This window comes from Equus asinus, chromosome 24 (assembly GCF_041296235.1).
Source record: "Equus asinus isolate D_3611 breed Donkey chromosome 24, EquAss-T2T_v2, whole genome shotgun sequence".
Classification (NCBI taxonomy): Eukaryota; Metazoa; Chordata; class Mammalia; order Perissodactyla; family Equidae; genus Equus; species Equus asinus.
Window position 1 is genome coordinate 58,120,387 of NC_091813.1, and position 16,489 is coordinate 58,136,875.

At 41.4% G+C, this 16,489-nt stretch overlaps 1 protein-coding gene across 4 annotated transcripts in view; it reads left to right on the forward strand.

The window, feature by feature from the left end:
- Window positions 1–16,489, forward strand: part of TPD52L1 (TPD52 like 1) — a 97,282-nt gene that overhangs the window by 59,056 nt on the left and 21,737 nt on the right. For all 4 annotated transcript variants that reach the window (XM_070496164.1, XM_070496163.1, XM_070496162.1 and 1 more), the window contains exons 2-3: window positions 2,084–2,199; window positions 11,240–11,388. In XM_070496164.1, the coding sequence (XP_070352265.1) occupies window positions 2,084–2,199; window positions 11,240–11,388 (265 nt within the window). The remainder of the gene's footprint in view (window positions 1–2,083; window positions 2,200–11,239; window positions 11,389–16,489) is intronic.

A 16,489-nucleotide genomic window follows, 5' to 3' on the forward strand; every position in this document is an offset into this window, starting at 1 on the left:
AATTCAGTGTCCTAGAAATGGAGCATTACCATTAATCCTGTAGAGATCCCCTGCAGGGTCTCCGTTCTCATCTCCTCCCCCGCCGAGAAAACCAAGGTGCTGAATTTTTTATCATAATTTTGCTTTTCTTTATAATTGGATTCCTAAACAATATTTTATTTAGTTTTACATGTTTTTGGACTTCGTATAAGTGGAATTATGCTTTGATATTCTCCTGCAGCTTGTGTTTTTCACTTAATATCTTGTTTCTGCGTTTCATCCATGTAGTGTGTGTAGCTGTCATTCACTCACCTCGCTGTTGTCAAGTCGTCCTGGTGTGAATGCACCACGGTATGCTTATGCATTCTCCTGTTTATGGACTTCGTATGACTTACAGTTTTTTGCTACCATGAGAGTTCTTATTTAATGACCTCAGGTGCTCATGTATGAGTGTCTTGGGTATACACATAGGTGTGGAATTGCTGGGTTGTAGGGTGTGTGAATGTTCAACTTTACTAGATAATGTTTAATTATTTTTCAAGTTATTTGTGTCTATTTATATTTTTGCCAGCAGTAAATGAGAGTTTCCATCCTCCACATAGTCATCAACATTCAGTAATGTCAGACTGTTAACTTTCTGCTCATCCATTAGATATGAAATGATTTAATTTGTCTTTTCTCTGAACATTAATGAGATTGAGCATGTTTCTTGGGTTTATTAACCATTTGTGATTTCTCCCTATAACAAATCTGTTTGGGTCTTTTAGCCCATGTTTCTATTGGGTTATTTGCATTTTTGAAATTGGTTTGTAGGAATTCTGTTTATTCTGGGCACTAATCTTTTGCTGGTTATACATGTGGGAGATTTCTTCTTCCAATTAGTGACTTGTCTTTTCATTTTCTATATAGTGTGTTTGATGAAGAGACATTCTTAATCTTGTCTATCCTGTCTTTCATGATTTGCCCTTGTTTGTATCTTTCTAAAGAAATCCTTTCCCACTCAGAGGTTCATAAATATAAACTCCTATATTGTCTTCTAAAGTGTTTATAATTTGATCTCTGTGAATAGTGTGAAGGTGTCCAATTTTATTTTTTTATATGGATAACTCTTTGTTCCAGGACAATTAATTAAAAAACCTTCCTTTCCCCACAGGTGTATAAATGCCAGCTCTGTCGTAACTCATGTCATAAATGAAGTTTCCATATTATGTGTGGGCCTGTTTCCTGGGTCCTTCAGAGAATGTGTGCATTTGAGTTCTCTAGAAGCCAAGGGGCTCCACTAGGGAATGTCTTTATTTTTTTAATAATAAGGCGTTTCTCTTACATAACAAGTTAGCAGTTATACGGTTCCAGGTCAGTCTGTGGCACAATGATGTCATCAAGAACCCAGGCTCTTCCCGTTTTCCCTCTGCCAGAATCGGCTTGTCCATGATGATTCCTCACAGCTGCAGCTGCTCCAGGTTTCATAGCCACAGATTTCCACATCCCAAGTGGAAAAGACTCTTCAACGCGCCTATCTCGGGGTTGTTTCGGACCACCCAGGTGGTGCACAATCACTGCCAGCTCACAGGCAGTCCCATTCAGGATTGTGAATTCTCTGGGGGTGCTCTTTCCTCTGTCCGTTTGGGCTGAGTGTCCAGGCAGGCGATTTGCATGGCAGATCCCTGTGGGGAGCACAGGTATTTGTTCCCAGTTCACCTTCCTCTCAGGGGGTAGCTCTGTGGCGACGCAGGTTTCCACAGGGCTCTCATCTTAAACTCCTCTCCTTGGGTGATCCTGGCTTGTCCTCTGCCTGCTGCACCCGATGGGACTATGGGATGGTGGAAACCGGAAGCTGGAATTCATCTAGGTGGCAAATGTAAAACTAAGGAAACTTGTTTGTTTACGTCTCTGACTTCTCGTTTTCGCTTAGTTTTTTGGCTTCTTGGTGATTTTTACTTTCTTGGCAGCTCATCACATATTTAGAAAGGTTTTTTTTCCTGGACTTTTTAATTGTTTTTCAGTGGGAGAGTCAGTCAGTGTATCTAGTCCTGCAGACTGTAGAAATAGAAGTTGGCTAGATTCATTTTTTCAATTGCATTGTGTTCTATCAACCTGTCTAAAGGTTTGCTGGAGACGGAACCATTGCAAGGAAGAGACGAAGATGCAGTAGCCAGTGCTGACTTCTCTACCATGCTCTCTGAGGAGGAGAAAGAGGAGTTAAAGGCAGAATTAGTTCAGGTATGTTTAGTAATCTTCCTATTGTTGCTACTTCTATTTCTGGATCTTGAAAGTTATTATTAGTGGGACATAAGTCCCATGTTACAATTATGCTGTCTTTCACTTAATAAAATTTAATAAATGGCATATTGCAAGGTGATTCATTTTTCTGGGGTATTTTTGTAATGCTATTGTCCATTACCTGTTGGTTACAGTAGTAAAACGAATGGTTATGCTGCTTAAGCAACAGTGATTAATTAATTAGTTGTACGTGTGCACCTCTTAGTCTTTTTGGTATCCCAAGGCTAGGGGAACAATAAGTCACTTACAAACCTGATGGAATTCCTTCGAGACCTTGTTGTAGATGCAAGCTCCTTTTTTTTTTTTTTTTTTCCTTTCTCTCCCCAAAGCCCGCCGGTACATAGTTGTACATTCTTTGTTGTGGGTCCCTCCAGTTGTGGCATGTGGGACACTGCCTCAGCGTGGCCCGATGAGCAGTGCCATGTCCGCACCCAGGACCCGAACCAACGAAACACTGGGCCGCCTGCAGCGGAGCGCGCGAACTTAACCACTCGGCCACGGGGCCAGCACCGCAAGCTCCTTTTTAAGAGCAGTTCTTGTCCTTGGTCAGCAACTTCGTTCAACGAATACTTTGAAATGACTTATTTTTGTAATGAAAAGGTCAGTCATAGAAACGACTGAATTTATTAAGTTGTGTCCTCTTTTGCGCAAGAATAAAGCTCAGAGGGTAGAGAAGAAAGCTCTGCTGAGTTTAGGCTTCCTTAGATCTTGTGTAGTTGCTGGGCGCATCTGGGCCTAGAGGCCAGGGTGATGCCTGGCTCCCCATGAATGCGACTCTTTGTTCAAGCCTTTCCTTGCAGGGTCCGCTAACCTTCAAACACTTTGCTAAGGAGCGTTTACGTTATAGGAGGAAAGGGCTGGAGAAAGGGAGCTTTTCCAAGTAGAATGAGCAGTAGAGCAAGAGAGGAAGAGGCCCATATTCCTCGCCATTCTGCATCCCTGGCTCAGAGGGCAGGAAGCTCCTGGTCTGGCTGGAAGCCAGGCTTCAGCCTCCTGTTCTGGCCCCTTCTGCAGGCTGAGGACCCACTTTGAGCTCCACCTGACCCTCACCCCCCCTTTGTCCACTCCGGACTCTTCAAGCTCTAATGTTCTGAAACGTGTGTTTATGACAACTCATAATGATATGGAAGACTTTCCAGGTGCTTTCACAAGGCACACCCTAAAATAAATTCATTGTAAAATAAAGGAGCAGCTTGTTCCTCTGGTGCAGCAGAAATTATTTCAGTGAGCACAGCGTCTCAAATCAAATAGCCTGGTTCTTTGGCTGCGTCTGTCTGTGGCCAGTGATCCAGAACCACCCAGTTTACTTCAGTTTGGCCACATGTGCCAGAGCACACAGATCAAAGTCAGCCTTAACGGTGAATGTCCAGCTGTACTTTTTTTTTTGAAGATTGACACCTGAGCCAACAACTGTTGCCAATCTTGTTTTTTTTCCTGCTTTTTCTCCCCAAATCTCCCCAGTACATAGTTGTATATTTTAGTTGTGGGTCCTTCTGGTTGTGGCATGTGGGATGCCGCCTCACCGTGGCCTGATGAGCAGTGCCGTGTCCGCGACCAGGATCCGAACCGGTCAAACCCTGGGCCACCCAAGCAGAGCGCGTGAACTTAACCTCTCGGCCACGGGCCAGCCCCTGCACATTTTCTTAAGGCCTGGAATTCTGGCTCATGATCTGTTCATGTCACTTGCAGTGTCCAGAAGTTGTATTCTCTGTATTAATGATTCTGAGCTAAATTTAACTCCGTTGTTGTAGTCTAAATTTAAATTCAGGCATAACCTCTGTAACAGACCAACTTTTATAAAATGCCTTGATTTTTCTGGGTTCTGGAATTAATGGACTATACGTAGACACACATATCAATGTATGTTTTTTGTGCGTTCTATATTTTCTAAACGTTCAACAATGAGTGTTTCCTACCTTTATAATCAAAATTAGGTATTGGTTTTAAATGGATGCCTCCATGAATATAAAAAACTAGCGGTGTTTTCAGAAATCCCTGTTTCCTTTGGCCACATTAATAAGCTTCCAGCGTGTCTTATTCCTGAGAGTTTCTGAGCCTGACTTCTGAAAATAACACCAGATTCCTTGTTACTGTGTTCAAGTTACCGAGACTCATGTTTTCATCCTTGAGAATGCATTAGCCTCCATGCATCCTGTCGCTTGTTTCTGGGTTCTGCAGAGATGAAGAAATACTGCATTTTGCCGGTTTGCATCATGGCTCCAAAGACACACGGCCACAGCTGTATGACGAGGCTCAGCGAAAAGGAAAGGAAGTGTACTTAGCAAGCACACTTTGTTCTTCTTCACATTTCCATTTCTTCTCCCTCCACCTCAGGCCACCTTCCTGTTATGCTCATTCTTTTCTTAAATCTGCTTTCCCTGCCCTTCTACAGGTGTGTGCACATGCACGCATGAGTGTATGTGCACCCATACGCATAAGCACGTGTGCTCACACACACACACACCCAGACACCAATCAGCTTCCTTCAGATCACAGATGCATTCAGATTACCTCTGATGCTGAGGTTTCATTGTAACAGGAACACACAGAGAGCTGTCTCAGAGTCTCACAACTGGCCTTAGGAAGAACTGAGGCATCTTTTAGACAGCTTAGCTTCTCTGCCTCGACTTTCCACAGACATTCTTCCCAGCCCCCTGGTCACAGGCAACCCCTCTCTATGTCTGAGGGAAGATCCCACTGGGACTGTTAGCCACATGGGTAACAGGACACCTCACAGGTGAGCCTGTTAGATGACTGCCTCTGAGTTAGGCAATCACTGTGGATTGCACGGATCACTTGTGGCCATGATCCAAAGCAAGACTTCGTGTACAGGGACTTCTTATCTCTGACTGCTTTGCTTAAAAGAGGTCTTGGGGTGTGCTAGGGACCCAGGCTCCTCTTCAATTCACTCCTCTCGCTGGTTTCCTTGGATTCTCCTACTGTCTTCTGGCTATGCTGGATCCCTCCCCGCTGCCTTATCCTACACTGTTTTGTTGTTAATATTCCTATGAAGATGCCCTTAGATTTCAGGCAGTCTCATAACTCCATTCACCCACACAGCCAACGTATTGTGTGCTTAGCAAGTGCTGGCAATAGGAAGACGTGTCCTTGTGGTGGGAGACATAAAATAAGCCAGTATTGGCCAAAAGGCTACATCTTGGATGAAGTCTGCGTTTTAGAAGAGAAATCTGTTGTTAATACAATTTAGTCTTTAGTTTATTATTGTGGTCATGCAATATATGTGTTCTTAAAAGTTCCTCGAATGTGAGGCCAGTATCACCTCTGATCTGGTACAGTAGTCGTGCATAGAAGGTGTGCAATTAAGATTTATAATTAACTTGAATTACTTTATAGCTTCAACAAATATTTACATTTGTAAATATCAGAAGTAGAATATGCTTTGCAGTATATAAAGAAATACTATTTTGTTTCAGATATTTATTCTCATTAGTCTTATCACCAGCTGCTCCTAACAGCTTTTCTGAGGTCTTTACACATCTGTTCTGTGGGGGATTTTTTCCTTTCTCTCTCTTTTTAAATTAATTTGCTCAATATTTCTGTGCTAACTTCCCACTCCCACTTTCATTTCATTAAGCTGCATTCTATGCTTAGTATTCCATAATGTGTGTTGGCTTTTGAAAAGGATGAAGTGTTGGCATTAATGCTGTAAATTTGTGATTATATAACAGTCAAATACTGCCAACATCCCCTAGATAAAATGACTCAAAGAAAATAGGCATTAATAGGAGGAGGAAAATACCAGACAGCACTATCGAGTAGGCAGAACCTATTTTCAGGCTCCTTCCATCTCTCTAGTGGCTCTTCCCGCTTCTTTTGGCGTGTGGCTCCCCAAGAACAGCACACAATGCCCTCAAGCCACCTGGCTCTTAGAATTACAAAGAAGTGCCTCAGGCTCTTGACCTTTTTCTCTCAATTCCTTCCTCTAAGACCTTCGTTATTTCTAAACTGAGCTAGTGAACAACCAGAGTATTCATAACCAATAATATCTTATTATAATGCCCCTCTGTATTAGTCAGGGTTCTCCAGAGAAACAGAACCGATGGTATGTGTATGTATATATATAGAAAGAGATTTATTATAAGGAATTGGCTCATGTGATTATGGAGGCTGGCAAGTCCCAAGATCTATAATCATCAAGCTGGGGACCCAGGGGAGTTCATGGTGTAGTCCAGTTTGAAGGCCAGTGGCTTGAGAACCAGGAAGAACTAATGAGTCCAAAGGCAAGAAAAAAAAAAAACAACTGTCCAATGTCAATCACAGTCAGGTAGGAAGAGCTCCCTCCTACGCAAGGGAGGGTCAGCCCTTTTGCTCTATTTAGACCTTCCACTGATTGAATGAGGCCCACCCACTTAGGGAGGGCAATCTCCTCTTCTAAGTCTACCTGTTCAAATTTCATCTCATCCAGAAACGTCTTCATAGAATAATGTTTGACCAAATGTTTGGGCCCCCTCACGGCCCAGTCAAGTTGACACATAAGGTTAACCATCACACCGTCCCGGATGGTATCTGCATTATAATTTTAGTTCTTCTGGATTCTTAGCCAAGGGCGGGAGTAGCTAGAAGAAGAGACAGGCCCTGAAGCAGTGGGTACAAGAGACCAAATGCTCTTACTCCAAAACACCATCGTGGTGATTAATGGTTTATGAAAGTATTTCTTTTTCTGGATTTAAGTTAGATACTTTATGTAATCTAGCAGATAAAATAGGAAAGTAAATTTTCACCTTTCTAACATAAATTTCATATTGATGCTAATTTATTAGCTATTTCAGATTAATTTATTTTTCTTTTTTATTGAGGTAAATTAATATAACATGTAATTAACCATTTTAAGGTGAACAATTCAGTGGTATTTATTTCACTTACAATATTGTGTAACCACCACTCTATCTAGTTCCAAAATATTTTCATCATCCCAAAAGGAAACTTCATACTCATTAAGCAGTTACTGCCCATTCCTTCTTCTCCCCAGCAACTACTAATCTGTGTTCTGTGTCTCCAGATTTGCCTATTCTGGATATTTTATATAAATCTGTCATACAATATGTGACCTTTTGTGTCTGACTTCTTTCACTCAGCCTGATGTTTTTGAGGTTCATCCATGTTGTAGCGTATCTCAATACTTCATTCCTTTGTATGGCTGAATAATACTCCATTTTATGTATATACTACAATTTGTTTATCTGTTCATCGTTTGATGGATATTTGGGCTATTTTTATCCTTTGGCTATTGTAAATAGTGTTGCTATGAACATATGTGTACATATACTTGTTTGAGTACCTGTTCTCAATTCCTCGGGTACACACGTAGGAGTGGAATTGCTAGGTAATATGGTAGTTCTATGTTTAACTTTTTAAGAAAATGCCAGTCTATTTTTCACCATGACGGAACCGTTTTACTGTCCCACCAGCTAGGTACAAGGGTTCCAATTTCTCTACATCTTTGCCAAAACTTATTATTTTCCTTTTAATTTATATTTAAATAATCAAGCTTAAATATCTAATCGTGGGCATAAATATTTATCCTACAAGGAGATCTTCTAGGGAGTCAAGAAACCAAAGAATCAGACTATTAGTTTCTAATAAAGAAAGATTAATTGAAAATTAAAAGGGAAAAGATATATTAAATACTTTACTTAAGTGATTTACCTGCACTCCACCTCATTTCAAAAGGAATTTGATGTGGCTCACAGGGGTACTTACAATATAGAGTTTCCATACCTACCTACATCAGAATATCTGGGGGTGCTTGTTAAATGATGTAAGTAGTCTGGCCCCAGACAATTTAAGACATCAGAATCTCAGGGCATGAAAGGGATATACATCCAGAATCTGCATTTTAAATATGCTCTCTGGGTGACGTTTATGTAAACTGAAGTTGAGAGTCACTGGTGTAACCAGACCAAAAAATCTCATTAGTCAAATGAGAGATTGACTCTCACCAGGATTGTCACTTAAAGCATTTGTTCTTAAAGGCTTTCCTATCCTGACTGGACTCCACTCTGTAGAAAGAGATGTGGTTGGCCATTTTAAACCTTGCAAGTTAACGTAATCTCAGGTGATTTGTTTTTCCAACTTCTGGGATTTGCTTAATAGATTTTTTGGCATATATTTAGATTTCTGATAAATATACTGAAAGCTTTGAGAAGGGTGAGTCATGTGTTTTATGGAAATGGTGAGAATTTCGTTATAGAACCTGAGAATAGACCCAACTAAGAAACCAAATTCGTGTCTCCATCATTAGAAGTGTCTTCCCCACAAATACCTTTTAACTTGTGCTTTGATTTTTAAGTTATTAAATGTGAGGCTTATATTTCTTTCTTTAGGATGATATTAGGTGAGTTGGTCACTTCAGTGTCTCTCTCTATCATTTTTTTAGAGCAAGGATTTCATTATAAAACTATAAATGCTTTACTCACTCCTTACACCAAATAACTACTGCCCCTCTAATTTTGAATAAATTTCTGGGGTTCCATAGATGTAAGATTGAGACTATCAAGATTTTTAAGCTTCTTCCTCCTTCTCTCCATCTGTAATTTCCTTCTACAAGTTAAAATGTTTCCCATTATTTTTAGTACACAGTGGAAACTACAGTAGTACCTGATGTGTAAAAGAAACAGACTCATAGTATTTTCAGTCACTCAAAGCACTATCATCCAAAAGAAAGCCGAAAAGTTCTTTCTAATAGAGACTAAAAGGCTGACATGAAGCCCAAGCATTTTCTATGGTGAGGGGGCTGGAGAGACAGCCTTGAGAAATACTAGGCAGCAGATGAAATGCAGGAGAACATGTTGACAAGGAAGACAATGTGGAATATGACATGATTGACAAAGAATAGAAGGGTTTAATTTTTAAATCACAGTGTGTTCTCATTTAATGGAGGAACTAAAAGCATTGTCCCCTTGGTGGTCTCTGAGCAGGATCCTTTTGCAGTAATCCATGTATGTCTGCATCCTGAAGACTCTTGCTCATCAAGAAAAGAGAGCATGCTGTTGATTATGACATGTTCATAGAATGTATAATTCATTTAGAAAGATTTCCATGAGCATAAAACAGATGTTCCATGAATGTAAAAGAATGGATAATGGATAATGTTAAATTACCAGGACATTTTGCTGATGTTAAAACCCCAAGATATTGTTCTTTTCTACTGTGGCATTTAAGATGCTTCTCATTCAGTATTTCTGACTGTTTTGCATAAATGATTATTTGTGTATACGAAGGTTCACAACTTTATTCCTGTCTGTTCACCAGTGGGGCAAAATCTTCCTTGTGCTAGTAAAAGACAAATTCTAGCAAAGGTCGCTGTCTTTCTTGAGGTGCTTTTCTAGCAGCTATGTCTCTGGTGACCCAAAGAACACATTTGCAAGAACACTGACAGGGTTAGGGATGCGGCTTGTGGTCAGAAGTAGAGTGACACTTTGAATGTAAATGAGACACAGCTGCTCCCTTTTTTTTTTTTAAACAAGAAATCTTGCAAAGTGTCAGGCTTTCATTACCTCTATGCATGTGGGATGCTAAGGGAGTACTCATGATTCTCTTCTGGCTTCACAAGGAAAGTCACCGGGACTTATACATTTCAAAACAAAGATGTAAATTTAAGCAATATTGCCAGGGCAATGAATTATAAAATTCAACAACCAATTAGAATCAAAGGCCTCGTGGAGGTTCAAGCTTATTTTCACGGGATATAGCAACACTTTCTGAAATCTGGGTGTTTTACAGAACTCCTTTGTTAGAAATTCCATTTGCAAGAGCAATTTTATAATGCTGAAGAGATTTGCTTCTCTGTGGCACGGGGAACGGAGGAAACATGTCCCTACAAATCTGTGTATGTGAATGGTCGTAGCAGTTTTGTTTGCATTAGCCAAACTCGAATGTCCTTCAGCAGGTGAGTAGAGAAGAAACTGTGGTATATCCACATGGTGGAATACTGCTCTGCAATGAAAAGGGAAGAACCACTGATAATGCAGCAACAGGGCCGCATCGCAGATCATCTCAAATCATTAGGTTGAGCGAACAAAGCCAGGCGAGAATGAATATATACTCTATGTTTCAATTTATGTAAAGTTCTAGAAAATGCAGACTAAACTCCAATGACAAAAAGATCGGTGGCTCCCTGGGGAAAGAGGGAGAAGAGAGAGGGAGGAATTACAAAGAGGAGCCAGAAAATTTTGGGAGGTGATGGATATAATCACTCTCTTGATTGTGGTCATGACGTCACAGGAGTATGCATACGTCAAAACTTATAGATTTTACACTTTAAATGTGTCCACTTAAGTGTATGTCAATAAAATTGTTGAAAAGAGGAAACAAATCACTGCCTTACGTATATCCCCTCCTCCCTTCTTCCTCCTTCTGGCAAAACCACAATGTCTGCCCATCCGTGCCTGCACCAGGGCAGCTGTGTGTGGTTAGCAAACGACAAACGACACTGACTAGTGACATTTGAAAAGAAGTAGTTTCTAAAATAAAGCCAAAAGGTGTTAGCTCAGGGCCAATCTTCCTCACCAAAAAAAAAAGCATACCTTTAACAAACATATAAATAGATAAATAAATAATTTTTAAAATTAAATAAATAAATAAATAAAGCAATTTTTTGTTCAAAAGCTATATCTGTGTACAATTTTAGAAGAACATTTGGAAGATTAGCAACCAAAGAATTAAGCGATGGCTAGTTCCTAGTGGATTACAGGTGATTTTTATTTTCTTGTTTACATTTTGCTGTACAAATGAATTGTTTACAAGGAGCAGTGGTTACTTTGATAATGGTTAAAACTAAAAAAATCGATTTCTACTTTTGAATATAGAGTATCGTCTCTGTAAGATGGGTTTGCTCCAGCCAAGCGTGGGCCTGTGCCAACAAGAGGGCGCAGAGGCTGCCGTGGGGCCCCCAGAACTTTTGCGGGTGTGTTTTGGCTGCTCTGATGTTTTTCCTCACCGTTTTCCCTCTTACCTGTAGCTAGAAGACGAAATTACAACATTACGACAAGTTTTATCAGCGAAAGAAAGGCATCTGGTTGAGATCAAGCAAAAACTCGGCATGAACCTGATGAATGAATTAAAACAGAACTTCAGCAAAAGCTGGCATGACATGCAGACTACACCTGCGTAAGTCTGTTAACTGAATTTTTAAAAAATTCCTTAGCCTGCTGTCTTGCCACTCTTCTGTTCTTTCTCTTCTATGAGGCTGACTTGGTATTTGTGGCTAGGAAAAATATTTTCTCTAGAAGTAAAATAAAGGAATATGAATAATCATCCAATATGTCACGTGTAAAACAGACTCTATAAAGTAGCTTCATGGAATTAAACTTTATTCACCAAAACTCTGTTTTGACTCAGACTGCTTTCATAGAGTTTTATGGTTTAAATTTTTTTCTCTTTATTATATATTTTTAAACATTCGTTAAATATAGTTTTTTTCTGTATGTTTTCTCGTAATATTCTAAATGGGCAGGTGCTTTTTCCTGAGTACTTGGCATTCCCTACTATTTTGAGTTTCTATCAAAAATGATTGACCATTTTAGTACAGGCCTGTTAGCCATTAATTTAAAAAAGAAAGCTTGGGAGCTGGCTCCATGGCTGAGTGGTTAAGTTTGTGTGCTCTGGTGCGGTGGCCCAGGGTTCCCATCCTGGGCACGAACATGGCACCGCTAGTCAGGCCATGTTGAGGCGGCGTCCCACATCCCACAACTGGAAGGACCAGCAACTAAGATATACAACTGTGTATGGGGGGGGGTGGGTTGGGTAGATAAAGCAGAAAAAAAAAAAAAAAGAAGATTAACAGTTGTTAGCCCAGGTGCCAATCTTAAAAAAAAAAAAAAAAAGAAAGCTTGTACCTCTCATATTTTGGGGATGTGCTTTTCATCCCCACTGCTCCAGGGGATATTTAGAGCTGAGTTTAGGCCAATGGAAATGCTTTTGGCTTTACTGCCATCTTCTTGTCTGATGTTAGGCAGAGCACGGAACAACTTTGGGTCTTGTACAATCACACTTTTATTGGATTACTTTTTAAAGTATGTGAAATATTTGATATTGTGGTCTTTTTCTAAGGATTTAAGATATTTTGCTTGCCAGGTGGTCTCGTACCAAAGGGAAGAAGGTGCCCCATAACGATGTGATTTTTCTTCTTTTTGTGTGTTGGGGGTTAGGGGCTGATGGCGAAACCACAGAGGCTTCCTATCCTAGCCCAAACTATGGCCCCAAATTCAACCATCATGAAATTTTTGTCTTTGGGTTATGCGTGTTCTCCCCTGGTACTCCCCATTGGAAGATAAAGACATTGTATTCCTAATATCTAAGTGGGAATCGATTTTTCTCTTTGCTGGAATGTTTTTCCTGGGCATAGAGAGGCCAGGTAGTAGGAAGAGGTGCCAGTGATGTACAGCAATTATCTCAGTCTTGCTGGAGGCCAACTTTGCTTGCTGGTTCCTGAGAACTAAGGTCTAAGACCTTTTGTTTCTGTGTGAAGGTGCCCTTTGTATGAGGAGTTCCATCTGAAAGGAACCTGATGTCTCCCCATGGTGGTTCTCTTAGTTTTCCTGTAAAGGAGGATGTTTTCTCCCATAACGGTCCTATCCACTTCTATGCTTGTGCACCCCAAGGGCTCATGCAGACAGGGTCAGGACACAGCCCAGAGCAGGGCAGGATGGAGCCAGGGAGCCCATCAGTTTATTTCCAGAGGCTAACCAACCTTCCCCAGCCCGAGATGACAATTATGGAAGAAGATAAAAACCACTCATTGATGTTTGTTGATTTAAAATATATGTTGCAACACAGTATGAACAATCTGCTAAAAAGCGTAGCTGGATTTTAGGCACTAAATTCAGTGAGTGTATCTGTTGGTGGTTTTGGCCTCCATCTTTGCACTTTGGTGGCCTATACCCATTAATGTCCCTGACCGTGTGAGGTTGAACAATCTCCAGTTCCCTGGGGCTGGTCGTCCCTGTATGTATTCTAGGTCTGGTGGCTTTGTGTCACACTGATCCGAGCTTCCTTCTGGAGCCTAAGAGCCAGGCAGGATCTTTCTGCTCAGCCTCCCTGACCACACCGCAGGATTCGGTTAACCGAATGGAGGGCAGGGCAACTGTGGCTGTGCCGTGCTGAAGGGAGGGAGGGAGCAGGGACTGCCTGGGCAGAGGGTGTGCTGGGTTTGCCCCCGGTCTGATGGGGACCGGCTGGGAGGTGGGGTAGTGAGGGGAGATTCGGATTCCTCTTAGGTCTTGGCGTTAGAGCAGGCAGGTTCTAGGAAGGCTTGTCGCCTCTTCCCACAGGGAGAATATGTAGTTTGTGTGTTTCCCGTGTTCGAAAAGCAAATTGGTTTTATAATCAGGCAGTCTGCTTAGTGTCAAGCTTTTTGTTGGATAAATAAAGAGATTTACTCCCTGAGGGTATGGAGTTTATAGTGTAGTTAGGAACACAGTTTTGTTTTGGTTTTGTTGTTTTACAACTTATTGCAAACAACCAGTTCAATGATGAGTATGAAAAGTGATGTGAGGGGAAAATACAGGGTATTGTGGGATGTGGAGCAGGAGATTGAACCTTGCCTGGCGTCTCAGGGAAGGTTTCCTGAAGAAGAGATGTTTAAGCTGAACTCTGAGGGATGAGTCAGAATTTAATCAGGCCACGAGGGGCAGGAGGAGCCTCCTGGGGGAGGCACAGCCTGGTGAGGGCCCCCAGAAGGCTCCCTCTCCCAAGGGCAAGTGGTCCAGTTAATTAGTCTTGTTGAGACAGCAGGAGAAGTGGCCTGGTGGCACCTGTTAACAGAGTTATTCTTTGTCCACAGGCAATAGAAGGCCATTAAAGGGGTCGTGGCAGTGCTTTTATCCAACCGTATTAATTAGTATCTAATAGTAGACATTATTACACAGGGGCTAAAGTAAGCACTCAGGATACAGGATTCAACAAGATGGACAAAATTCCTACTGTCTTTGAGCGTCAAAAGGAAAAAGAACAAGAAACAACAAAATAAACAAATGAAGAAATAGCGGGAAGTGCTATAATGAAAATATCATAAGGTGGTGTACTGGATGACCGGGTCCCAGTCAGGGTAATCCTGTCCCCGGAGGTTACTTTGAGCTGAGACCTGAATGACAAGAAAGATCAAGTCTTGTGATGATCCAGGGAAGAGCTTTCAAGTGAAAGTTGCTGCAAAGACCCTGAGGCAAGAAGTAGCTTTGCAGATTTGGAGTGCTGTGAGAGGAGGTGAGATCAGAGCCTCAGGGGCCTCCTATGCCCTGGGGAGGAGGGGGGATCTTATTCTTAGTGCTGTGGATGCCATTGGAGAGTGTGAAGCAGGAAGATCACTCTGGTTTCTTTGTGTAATGTAGATTGTGGAGAGGCAGGATTTTGCAGTAGTCCAGGCGGGTGATGATGGTGAGGGAAAGTCATGGACAGAGAAAGAATAGGATTTGGAAGTCTGGCCAACAGGACTTCCCAATGGTTTGGAGGTGGAAGCTGAGGGAAATAGAGGGATCAGATGTGACTCAGGTCTTTGACTTGGGCTGCTGGGTGAGCATCGGGACTATTTCCAGCAATGAGGGTATATAGCATTGTGCTTAAGCTGGTGGGTTGTGGACTCCAATTGCTTGGGTTGAAATCTAGGCCCCCCTGCATCCATGCAATGAGATCATCTTAGTACCTATCGCATAGGTAGTGAGGATTCAATGAGTTAATATTTGTAAAGCATGAGAACGGTGTCTGACACCTTGTAAGCCTGTTTGCTGTTCTAGGAAACACGTCTGGTGAGGAGACCCAAGAATTCTGTTTTGGCTCTGCGCAGTCTGAAATGCCCAGTAGACAAACAAGTTTATATATTGAGAGGGCAACTGGGAGCACAAGTCAGAGATAGAGATGGGCATTCGGGAGTCGTCTGTGTATTGATATCATTGAGATCCATAGGACTAGATGAAATTTCCTCGGAGATTATTTAATAAATAATATGATTGTGGGTTCACTAATTTTCAGGAATCATGTGAACTTTCTCTTGTCAGGAAGAATCATTCCCTTTCTTAAGAGGGAGCATAAGTCTATCAGCAACATAACTTCTGGAGAGCATCTTCTTCCCACCCTTTTTTCTTGGCTGCTGAGGGAAGGGAAAACCTCTCATCAGATGTTAGTAGGGGAAGGGTGATAACAGAATCTCTTTTCCCTCTGAATTAATTAAATCTCTGCTGTTGATGTCCGTGATGCCCATTCCAGAACAAGATCTACACCTCACATGATGGAGATTCTGATGTGAGGAGTGATGAGCTGGGGTGGGGTTAAATTGGGTAGAATTAGATTTCAAAGCACTAAAAAGAATGTTAGCTGTCAGAGGATTGTATGTGATTCCCAGAGGTGGTACTTTGCATACTGATGAAGCAATCATGACCTATTTAGTTTGACTTGTGAGGAAAAGAAAATCTATGGCATGGTAATGAAAGATCTAGGCATATTTTAGTCTGTGGTAGGATTCCAATTGGAATAGGACCGGATGAGGAGGAATCCTTACACAGCAGACTGAAATTATCTCCTTTACAGAAAGATAACCATACAGTAGCAGGTCAAGAGATCATCTGTGTCTGGGGCTTGTTGTTGCTGTTTTTTTCATAGTTTTTTCAGTGCCTTGATTTGAGAGTATCTGAGAACACACACAAAATTACCCTACCTCCTTTTTTTTTTTTGGTTCTCTGCTGCTTTTCATGTTGTCTTTAAGCTTTAAGGAGGCAGGGGAAGGTGGGTGGCTTTGATGTGAATAAGTGGGGAGGCCACAGGAGGAGAAATTGAATGTCTTCTATAGGTAGAAGGAGTAAGAATTTGGAAATGCAACATCGTGGTGGGCTATTCAAACCAATAGGCTTCATTTTAATAAGTGTTCAGCCTTTGCTAACCCATGAAATTCCCCTGCTAGTAAACTCCTCTGAGTTCTACCACAGACCCAATGGTAGGTCTACAATGGGGAGAAGATTTTCCTTAAACCATTCTGTTGATGCAAATAATCCATAGTCAATCAATAAATCAAGATTGGGGTGAGTTTATTATGAGCCAGATTTGACAACTATAGCCTGGGGCCTTCCTTCCCTAAGGAAGGAAGGGCACCAAAGAAGTGGGGTATACAGAGTCGTTATATACCGTCTTGGAACAAAGAGCATACATCAATATAACAGGAATATCTCTTTTACGACTGTCACAAGATGCCTAGCTGGCACAGCAGGTCGATGATCAGCAGGTC